Raw genomic sequence first — 12,042 nt, 5'->3', positions numbered from 1 at the left:
GTTCTTTTCGAAGTGCCAATATCATCTGATCACTCCTAACCTAAAACCCTTCTGTGGTACCTGTTGCTCATGGAGTGAAGACATTCTACCACAAGGCCCCTGCCAACCTCTGTGGCCTTCTCAGCTACTTTGTTTTCCCAGGCTCATGTCCAGTCTGTCAGAGCTAAGATTTTCCATGCATACAGCCTCCTGCATAGAGCAGCTGCTACTGCTCTGCACTGCCCACCCCCCACCCCCTGCTTCAGAACGTCTCAGTCTCACATCTTCCTAAACACCCCTAGCATGGTCTGTCTCCCTTCTAGAGCACAAGAACATCTGCTTAGCCTTTATCCCACAAACGATTTTATGGTTACTTGTGAAATTATTGAATACTATCTCTCTCCTCTCCCTTTTATGTGTGAGCTCCCTGAGAATAGGACTATCATTTTGTCATTGTTGTAGTTACAGTTCACCATTTTACTCCTAACATTAGCACAGGTCCTCATGCAGAGTTGAAACTCACAGCGCATGGTGATGTTAAAAGTCTGAGTTATCATCATTAGAAAAGGCTATAGGGAGATCACTCCCTATGGTATCATGGAAGAAGTTTGTAGAACAGTTCTGAAACTATTTCAGTATGTTTGGTAAATAAGAAATGTAAACAAAAGGATAAGTTAAGATGCCAGAAATATAAATACAGATAAAAGGAAGGGTCCCTCTGTGTCCAAGAAGGAAGGAACATTCTAATCAGCTAGATTCATAGATGTGAAATGAAGCAGGAGGCAAGGCAACTGCAGGTAGCCTTTCCCACAACAACCATCGAAATGCATTGGGATTTCTGCTTCATCTTAATAATATCACAGTGTCATAACTTCAGAAGGTTCTGGGCACATGCGGACTCTTTGTTCATACTCCTGATGAGTGCAATAATGTCTTGTACAGCTCAGGGTGATGGTCACTCTGCTAACTTGAAGCCTACATTATCCATCTTTGTAGAAGCTTCTTCCTTTTTTTTTTTTTTTTGTTAAGATTTTTAGAGTCTCATCTGACCTTGCACAACTTTATTCCTGAAGATCATTTTTACCGATAAAGAATCGGGGCCCCAAAAAACAGCAACAAAACAAAATAGTTCACTTTCCTGCAACCAAGCCAATCTTTTATACTGAATAAGTCAGAAAGGCCATTTTAAGCAATAACTCAACAACCCAAATATCATCTCACCCATTAAGAGTACTTACTCCCTAGGATCTCTCTATGCTGACACACTCCTCACTCCAAACAGAACATTAATTCTGATGGTCTTGCTTCTACAGGGTGGGACATTTATCCACCCCTACAGGGTGGGACATTTATCATTCAAGTCAGGGATCTGTATGCGTGCACGGGGACACTACTGATAATTACCTTGAGACAACAGGTGTTGTCCTGAGCAAGCCAGGATACGTGGTCACGTTTCCACTATATCAAATTCTTCAGAAAAACTACATTTACAGGTGTTCAGTAAGTAGCAATCATATTTCCTGCTCAAGAGAGGGCTTGGAGAAGTCGGTCCCTTTTCGGGGAGTGGGCATCACTCTTGCCTTGCTCCCTCCCTGCTCATGCTAGTATCACTGTGGAACTTGACCATTTCTGGTCCCACTCTCTGCCATACTTACCTGAGAGATACAAACAGGAAGAAGTGATCCAAGAACTAGATGTCACTTTCTAATAATAAAAAAAAGACACCTGTTTAGAAGATGTGATACCTTTTCTTCACAAGTTCTAACAAATCAATCACTAACCTCTGTTAATCTGAAGAAATAATTGTATGCTTCCTTTTGAACCACTTTACATTTCTTCTCCAAAACAGTGATATCTCTCTCTCTCTCTTTCTCTCTCACACACACACACACACACACACACACACCTTTTATTTCAATTCTCACAAAAAAAAAAAAAAGAAACAAACAAACAAAGAAAAGAAAACGCTGAAAACTCCAAGCATAAGACAAATTAAAAGTGAAATCCCACTGGGGACTTCTAAGGGTATAGAGCTTAAAGCAAATTAAAAAAAAAAAAAAAAAATAGGATTTCCTGGGATTTACCAGGGTGGATTGGAATAAGTTATGGAGTTCCTGGGTTGCCTTCAACCACTCCAGTGAGCTGACTTATCTTTCCTGCTGCCCTGTTCAAATATAAAGACCTGATCATTGATTACAACACTAACTATGCGTAATAGAATAAAGAACATTTCTACCTTTCCTTTCTATCAGTTCATACTTTACCATCTCAGGAAGGAAGCTAGACATGCATGATACTGTCTTAGCTGGCCTTGGACCATCAAAAGAGCAAATTCAGTTGCTTTATTTTCTATTATTCTCCCTGATTTTTTTTTTCACTAATTTGGTACTAGCTATAACCACGCATATACCAGAAAGAAAGAAACAAACAAACAAACAAACAAGAAAAGGAAAGGAAAAGGAAAGAAAAGAAAAAGAAAAGGAAGGGAGGGAGAGAGAGAGAAAGGAAGGAAGAAAGATTGCATAACGTTCACTTAATATTGTGACTTTTAGGAGAAAATTTTTCAATAGTAATGAAAAGCATATGAGTCAATGACCAACTGTTAGTCAATGTTATTTCTGTTCTTCATGGAAAAGCAATGCAACTTTCAAATACCCAAGCTTTCTTTATGGTTGAGAAGTAGACATATATAAAGTTCTGCATTCGTCTGTGGAGCTCTCTACAATTCCTTTTTTTTTTTTTTTTACAATTCCCATCTTATATTGAGCCCTTCGAATTTTTGGACAGTACTGGAACTTTAAAAGCTCCCTTCCCCCAAATACAGCAGAATCCAATATAATTCAAAAACATGAAAGAGAAATAGTCCAAAGCAAACATTTGTTTTGATAATTGACCAGAGAAAATTTAAAGTAATATTTAAAGGAAAGTCGTAAACTATTTATTATCAAAGATGGGTGGTTCATTATTAGGCAAAAATTAAACAGAAAAATATGTAAAGGATAAGATGAGATCCAAGTTGAATATAGGTCAGTAAGATAGAGATCTTGTATCTTTTTTTAATAACTATTATTTTAGTCTGTCTTATCATACTTTATAAAGTTATGAAGGCAAATATGCCAAGGATATTGCTCTCAGTGATCTTTCAGTCAAAGACAGGAAACAAGGTAAACAGCATAATATCCATGACATCTAAAAGGGTGCAGCACTCTTACCTTTCCTTATTAAATGGCTGTCATAAGCTTAAGTGACTCTATATTGGTACAATGTTTAAAACTGCCTAATAGGGGCACGTGGGTGGCTCAGTGGGTTAAATAATGCCTCGGCCTTAGGCTCAGGTCATGGTCCTGGGGTCCTGGGATCTAGCCCCGCATTAGGCTCTCTGCTCAGCAGGGAACATGCTTCCCCCTCTCTCTCTGCTACTCTGCCTACTTGTGACCTCTGTCTGTTAAATAAAAAAAATAAATAACTGTCGGATACAGAGTGGTAAACACTATACAAATACTTATTAATTTAAGTCAGTAAATAAAGACATATAGTATGTGTGCCGTAAGATAGGAACAGGCAAACATGACATACACAAATTGTAGATTAATACCAAGTGGATGAAAAGATCCAGGAAGATTTCATAAAGAAGAGATATATAAGGGATGGAAAACTGACAGCAGAACTTAGTAAAGTTACTAAAACAAAAGGAAACACCATTAACCCAGACATGAACTTGAGATAAATTTGTAAAATCATACAAAGACACAGGAGGTGAATATAGCTTGCAAGACTTGGCTTTAGAAGTGAGTTAGGCAGTAATAGGATGTAGAGGAAATTTTTGTAATATTTGTTAGTATTGTAATATTTGGTGACACTTAAAGGGAGATAAATCCTTTTGGAAGTAATCAGCCAGTCTTAACCAGAGTCAAATGTGTAGCTATGTATTGGTCACAAAGAACTTTTATACATGACTTTAGTAATGGTTAATATTGCTGCCGTGCTATTCTTATAAGATAGATTCCTTATAAAATAAGGAATATTTATTTTATAAGAAATATTATATGCTTATTTTATAAGGAACAGCTATCAATCTTTTTTTTTCTTTTTTTTTGCATTTAAATTAGCATGTTTAGTCTTAAAGCTGTGGACTACAGAATGGCAAATCTGTTTAGCCAACAGTGTCTTAGAACCATCTCCTCTCTCACTCCTTTCCACATCAAGTTTATGAAGAAACATGTGATGGAGAATAAACGGTCAACTCTAATTTCTTCTCTTAGAAATGAATTTCCCTATGTCCTATCTCCAGCTCAGACTTTCTCTACTAGTTGATTGGGAACTGACTGAGGGCAGAGTCCATCAACATCCGTCCTTGTGGCTGCAGAATCTAGCCCAGAATCATACAGTAAATCCTTAATGAACTGTTTGGGTTGGCTTGATTGGATTGGATTGGGTTGGTTTAGTTTAGATTGGATCCAAGTGAATAAGAAGTTAAACATTTATCTTTTTCTTAAAATTTTTAAAACAATTTATTATTTGGATATAGAGTGAAAATACGTTTTTATTTATTATATATCTTAAATGGTTCCTCTCTATCATCGGTTATTACAAACTTCTTTTTCTGCAGACTACTGTAAACAGCCTGCATCCAACCGAATAGATTTGATTAGAAAACTAAAAATGAATTCATCATGGTAGGCTGATAAATTATAATGAATGAATTCCATCAAGAGGTATTACTTAAAGTAAAACTAATTGAAAGTGAAAAGCTTTAAATAAACCCTGTTTAAAGATAGCTCATCATGTAAACGTTGTTTAAATCTTGTTGTATCACAAATCTAACGACACAGATAGCCTTCTTGTAGAAGAAATAAATGAGACTTTCCATGTTCACTTTAAGAGACAGGAGAAACCCTAACTTACCATACATCAAAATGATAAAATAACTGGGTACATTTACATATTTACATCATGGATACAGATCTTGAAATGTAAATAATATGCCACATTGAGTTGCTAAACAACTCTTTCTATCAGGCAGCAAAGTTTTACCTTAAAAGGACAGTCTTACAATAAAGGAATGCGCTGCAAACTCCTGATTTTTAACCAATGTTATTTAAATCCACACACTGAATGAATGAAAGTTCTAATAGTTTCTGGTAAATGAACAGGTCCATGTAGCTGTGTCATTTTATTCATGCACTTACTGTATATAACACAATTAAAAATTGGTTTAGAGGTAAGGTAGCAAAGGTGAGAACTTTCAAATTTTATATCTTTCTAGTTACTTATTATTTCACACAATGATTGGGAAAGTCTCACTGAAAATCACATTTGGCCTAAGACAAAATAGAACATATTACCTACAACTAAAGACATTTCTTAAGGGGTTTTCAGATATGTAATTCAACATAGAGTGTCTAGAATCTGCATGGTTATGCTTTTAGCTCTCATGTATTGATAAAATTTATTCTCTATGTGGTAACTAATACTCCGGGGGTGGCGGGGGAGAAGTGTATGTTCTGATTGATTCTGATTGATTCTCCTTTTGCTTTTTTCTATCTCCGTGGATATAACTGAGGATTATTCTGTTGAGCTGTTGCAATTAAGTCATAAGAGAGAAACAAAGTCTTTCTCTTCCAGACTTTATAAGACCTTGGAGACTATGAAGAGATGAGGATTATTTTTCCAAACATAAAACAACAGGATAGGCCAGACATAAAGGGGTACATACCAAATGATTTTATTTATGTCACATTCAGAAGCAGACACAACTAATGTTTGGTACTGTTAAGATAGTGGTTACTTGGGGTGCCTGGGTGGCTCAGTGGGTTAAAACCTCTGCCTTAGGCTCAGGTCATGATCCCAGGACCCTGGCATCTAGCCCAACATTGGGCTCTCTGCTCAGCAGGGTACCTGCTTCCTCCTCTCTCTGCCTTCCTCTCTGCTTACTTCTGATCTCTGTCCGTCAAATAAATAAAATCTTAAAAAAAAAAAATAGTGGTTACTTACCCTTGGGGTCAGGCTTCTGGGATACTGGTAAATGGTGTGTTTCTGGATGTGGATGCTGGTTACATGAATGGGTTCAGTTTGTAAATATTCACTAGCTATTCATTTATCCTAAGGGTATATGATATAACTTAATAAAAAGCCCAACTTACCATAAATAAAACAACAGGAACAAAAAGCATTCAGATTTCCTTTTCCTCGTTCCAATAGTATATTCTAAGTATATTCTAAAGGGGCTCATATTAGTTAAAAACCACAATAGTTGTGTTGTCCCATATCATAAGCCTGTTTAGCAGCATAACCAGCATTTTGGATCGTCTGCTTCCGTATCTTGTGATTTATTTTTTCCCCAGTCACAAGCTGTGCTAACCTCTGAGGCCCCTGACAGCCCGATGGTGGGAAACCTGTTAACCTTTCTCTGTGTACTAACATTGTTTGCCATGTTAACAGGTGAGTTGTGTGAGGAGAAGCTGGACTTCTGTGCCCAGGACCTAAACCCCTGCCAGCACGACTCCAAGTGCATCCTGATGCCAAAGGGATTCAAGTAAGTCAGAGCTGTCCTGGGGCTTGCAATGAGGGAGTAGGGGATGGGGGTGGGCGCCTGTCTTCCTCACCTTCCTTTCAAGCCCTCACTTCACACTTTTGCTCAGGATGAAAGGGATGCCCTCCATTGTCAGTGGCATTTTTATAAATGTTTCTATGCAGCATGGACTTTTTTAGTTCAGGAAAGAAAATAAAAGACATTTCCGTTTGTTTCCTGGCTCTTCCTGGGAAGTCATGCATGAAATAAAGTAGACTTTGACTAAATTTACTTAAATGTATTTGCAGGCCAAATAATTTTGTAATATCTGCTAGGTGCTTTATTATCTAAATATAAGTTTGTGGTAACTAGGGAGTTAATTGAATGTAACTGAGATTTTTTTTTTCTTTTTCTTTTTCTTTTCTTTTTTTTTTTTTTTTTTCTTATTTTGGTCTGCACCAATTATTAACTATCCAAGGTGAGGAAGATGGAGTGACCGTATGTCCCAGAAGGCCTGGGGACAGTCCCAGTTTCTGCCCGTTGTCTCAGCATTGTTATTAATAGTGCTCCTTTCACCGTATGTTTGTCTTTTGTGGGATGACAAAGCAGTCATTCTAGATAGAGGGTTCCCTCAAGTGAACCCAGAACTTTAAAATTACTTCTTTTCCTCCTTAGTAATCTTCCTGAAATATGTTTGGTATCAAATTAAATTATTCCTTTGCCACAGTCTTGAAATGGTTTGAGGGTCTATCAACAGCAACTTCTCTTCTTAGAATGGACCGGTAGTTTAGAGATCATCTGGTCCAAATTCTTCATTTTAAACATGAGGGAAACAGGACCCAGACAGGTTGGTGGCTGTCCAAAGAGCTCAAGGTTATTCATTGGCAGAGGTGGGAGCTGGGTTTCCTATTTCCCAGTTGAGTGATTTTTCAAATACAGGTTACTTCTAAGACGTCTTGTAGTTTATTAACATTACAGTTGGTTTGTTACAGAAGGTAAGTTGGATTCTCAGGAATGACACCGTTGGGTTCAAGAGCAGGGCTGTGCTTGTATCAGGCAAGTAGCAGATAGAATGATTTGTTCTTTTACTCAGTTATTGACTGAGCACCTGCCATAGGTCAGAACACACTATTTTGTAGTGTTTTATAACTACTCACATTCACATACATTATCATCTCAGAAACAACTTAGGCATAATTGCCATAGGATTCAAAGAATTAAGAATTGCTGAAGTGGGGAACAGTTTTATAATATGGGAATTGAGCTGGAACTCTAACATTTTGTTAGCTGTCCACAGATATCAGATACTCTAATTTGAATGGGAGGTAGGGTCAGTATCTCCAGAACTGCCTTCCAAAAAAATCAGTCTGAATAAAATGCTTGTTCTCCTTTTATTTACATAATATTTTTATTCACTGTGGCTTAAAATTTTAGAATATGCAAACACAGTTTTAGGATATAAAAATACAGGGGCACCTGGGCGGCTCAGTCAGTTAAGTACCCAACTCTTGGTTTCAGCTCAGGTCATGGTCTCCCAGTGGTAGGATCGAGCCCCGCATCAGGCTCTGCACTCAGCACGGAGTCTGCTTCAGATTATCTCTCCCTCCCCCTCCCCCTCCTGCTATCTCTCTCTTAAATAAATAAATAAAATCTTTAAAAAGAAGAATATACAAATACAGTTCAGTACCCACTGATTCCATTTGATACCTTATTGAAAAAGAAAAGAATATTCTTTGCTTCTACTTTTGTAGAATTTGTTATATTTTTGTTTACAATCCAATGCAAAAACCAGAGGTCTTATTGAAATCTTCATTTATACAAGATTCTGCATTGCATCCTGTTCATGCAAGCACTGTGCATGAATTATTTTAACTCCTAATATCTTTGATCTGTCCACATTGAATTTAGCAAAATAAAAATCCACCATTTAAAAAAAAAAAAAGAAAGAAAGAAAAGTCACCATTGACATATGTAACAAATATCATTTCTCAAAGAAATTTATCAGGAAAGCAATGGTTTTCCAGAACTGCTTATCTGCCTGGCATGTTTCACAGGACTTTGCATATTGTGATTCTAAGAAAAAGAATTTGTGGGACTTAATGGAAACCATTAAAAAATGAGGGGGTTGGTCTTCAAAAAGACTACTCCTACATTCAGTATCTTCTCTTACTGTCAATTAAATTACACACAGAGAAGTGCATCTTCCTGGCTTATGGGCTCGCTGATTTGGGCACCCATTGTTTTCTGCCGTAATTCATGAACTTGTTTTATGGCTGTATGTAGTTTAGCAGAAAGCCGGGGAAGTCATGGTGTACGCCGTTCCTCTCATATTATAAACAATTGCACATTGTGAGAGATAAGGGAGTTGGAGGGAGTTGCAAAAAGAAAATGGACTTAAAAACCCAAACTATATAAAACTACTAAAGAAAACCTCTTCTGACAGATGTTGTTTGGACAGACCCTATTGTTTCTTCGACTTCATTTTCTTATTACTAAGCTAATAGAGCTGGTTTTACTTTTCTTGCTTTATTATATACCTCATAAATCTCCTAAATTGCTTTGAGATATTTTTAGACCATGATATGCCATAGGCAGTATTTTCAAGCATGCGTCTTCCTTAGTCAGCTGTTGGGATTCTCCGCCAAATATTTTATAGTCTTTGCTTTCTTCCTCACTCCTTGGGAGATAATAGAGTTGAGGGAGTGAAATAGGCTTTATTGATAATACAAACCTTAAGGAATCCTTAATTAAATTTTTTCTTTAGTTTTGTATTTTGATCTGAGGAGCAAGGAAAGAACAAAAAAAAAAAAAAAAAGGTTTGTCATAACAAGTACTAATGGGCTTGAGAAATAGTATTTGTAGAGAAAAGAATATAAAATAGCTCCTAGCCACTGGTGGTGATTGTGTGGTTCTCTTACCTTTTACTTTGATTTCTTTTCTCAGATAAATAATTCAGAGTGTTTCAAAGCATTTCTTCTTTCTTTTAATGGCTCGCATTTCAGTGGTTCTGCTCACATGAACATTGATGCAAGCTCTCTCCCCAGACTTTGTCCATCTATTTGAGGATGTCTATGGCCACTTAAGATCCATTTAACTTCAGATGTGTTGTTTACTTTGCTTTGTTATGATTTCGTATTAAAACCACTGGCTCTAGAGCAAGCATGCTTCTGCAGTGATCTCATTTTATTTCCTAATTCATACACACAGAGCTGAAAGTCTGTTCCCTGTAGAGGTTCTGTACCCCCATTTATTTTAATTCATCAACCCTTCAGTAACTCTTAAATCCTGATTTTACATTTTTCAGAGAAAGCCCTTGGTATTCAGTAATGTCCACATTCACTTGGGCATTTTTAATTACCCTCATTCACTTAAATTCTCATGGCTTTGAAATAGAAAACTGGAAAATTAGTCAAGACTAAACCACAAAGACTTTTATAGAGTTATGAAGGCTTAATAGAATTATTGTTTAAATCCTTACTATTTATTGATCATGCATTATATATCAAGCCACTATACTGAGTCTTTTACAGCTAGTGTTTTTATTTAATCTTTTAACAAACCCATGAGATGGAAATTATTTTGTACTGTGATGAAGACACAAACACCTAGGAAATTTAAGTAAATTAGTCAGGATTGCATACATGTAGAGATGAAGCTGGGATGCAAACGCAGTTCTGTGTAACTGCAAAGTCCAAATTCTATAAAGCTAAATAAACTGTAGGTTCCTGGTTTGTTTGTCTTTCTAACTCAGTGAGCCCTCTCTTAAACCCCAAACAGAAATGCTCATGGAAGCCCAGTGTGTAAAATTAATGATCACAACCAGAGAGTGTTGCAGGAGAAAGGAGGGAAGCAGGAAGCTGCCAAAAGCCTCCTTCCCTTCTCTGGTCCCTGATCGCTCTTCAGAGCATGCTTTGAAAACCACTGCACCTGCCACACTGCTTTTTCCTCTGGCAGCTTTTGAGTCCTTCATCCTTCAGTGGTCAGAAATCTGGACCCTCTTTTCAGATTGCTTAGGTTTCCTGCCTGGCTGTGGCACTTACTATTTGAATGCCCTTGGATAAGGTCCTTAACCAGTTTGTCCGTCAGCTCCCTCACCTGTTCAGTGAAGTAGTAGACTCTGGAGAAGGAGTCAGTGAATCCAGGACTCTGGAGAAGGATTCTGTGAATCTATATATGCCCAGTGGTCACAGAGGGCATGGCAAGGAGGACGTGCTCCAAGAATGCCATGTGTATATGACCCCTGGTTCTTCACCGTAGTGCGGCAGAGACCCCATCTTACCTTGTGCCACCACAGTGAACAAACTTTTTTTTTTTAGATTTTTTAATTTAAAAAGAGAGTGAGCATAAGCAGGGAGAAAGGGGGAGAGAGAAGGAGAAGCAGGCTTCCTGCTGAGCAAGGAGCCCGATACGGGGCTGGATCCCAGGACCCCAGGATCATGACCTGAGCTGAAGGCAGATGCTCAACAACGGAGTCACCCAGGCACCCCTCTTTTTTCTTTTTTAATCAGTTTCCCTGTCCTACTCCATTAGGTCAGCCCCGCTCTGCCATAATGATTCTCTGGATTCATTATGAATTAGAGTTTCCAATGTTGACATCAATTTTTTTTTCATAAAATTCTATTTTACTCCAATATATCCCTTTCCTATGAGAAAACAAAAATGTAAATTATTTTTAAAATGTGTTTCATATTCTTGGTAAATTCTACAACATAGCAATTTTTTTGGTCTCCACTGTTGAAAGGAATCAGAACAACGAAAACAGAGGACACTCTAGGCAAAAATAGTGGGGACAGAGGGAGGGAGGGAAGAGACCATAGAGGAGGGAAAGGAGAGGAAGCGAAGGAAGATGGAGAAGGGGGGGAGGAAGAAAGGAAGATGGAGGAAGGAAGTAGGAAGTCAAACATGATAAGGAGAAGAAAAGAAGGAAGGATGGGTGAGAAGGAGGAATGAGGGTATAGTTTCGTGCTCACTGGGATTGTGGAGGCTCACGATCATCAGAGTCCTTACCATCCCTCGGACAGATCATGTTGAGAAATCATGGAATAACTGTTTTCTACGCCTCCATTAATTTGGGAGCTCTATGAGCCTGTTCCATATGAGTTTTGTGCTTTTTGCTTCCATTGTCACTTCCTTCTCTTGAAGTGTAGTTGACACACAATGCTACAGTGGTTTTAGGTGTACTCAATACGTTTGCAAAGACAGTGCCAACTTTTTTCTAGGTGAAATGCAACCATTGTCCTTACTTTGGCTCAGTTGGGTGTGAAACTGTTTATGTGCTTCATATGTACTTCATATGTACTTCACTGAACAGGTGCGACTGCACACCAGGGTACGTGGGCGAACACTGCGACATTGACTTTGATGACTGCCAAGATCACAAGTGTAAAAACGGGGCCCACTGCACAGATGCAGTGAACGGCTACACGTGCATTTGCCCTGAAGGTTACAGGTAAACGTAGAAACAGAGTTTCATGTTTGGAGTTCTGTCGTGCAGAAAGGCTTCAACTCATCTCGGCAACTAAGTGAAAACAATGTATTGTTGCTATTTTCTT

The 12,042-nt window shown here is 38.0% G+C and overlaps 1 protein-coding gene across 2 annotated transcripts in view; it reads left to right on the top strand.

The window, feature by feature from the left end:
• The window catches only part of SLIT2 (slit guidance ligand 2), a 356,666-nt gene that overhangs the window by 326,087 nt on the left and 18,537 nt on the right, over positions 1–12,042 (top strand). For both annotated transcript variants that reach the window (XM_082728507.1, XM_082728506.1), the window contains 2 exons: positions 6,421–6,514; positions 11,802–11,939. In XM_082728507.1, the coding sequence (XP_082584633.1) occupies positions 6,421–6,514; positions 11,802–11,939 (232 nt within the window). The remainder of the gene's footprint in view (positions 1–6,420; positions 6,515–11,801; positions 11,940–12,042) is intronic.

This window comes from Mustela nivalis, assembly GCF_964662115.1.
Source record: "Mustela nivalis genome assembly, chromosome: 4".
Classification (NCBI taxonomy): domain Eukaryota; kingdom Metazoa; phylum Chordata; class Mammalia; order Carnivora; family Mustelidae; genus Mustela; species Mustela nivalis.
This window is presented reverse-complemented; position numbering and strand designations above follow the sequence as displayed.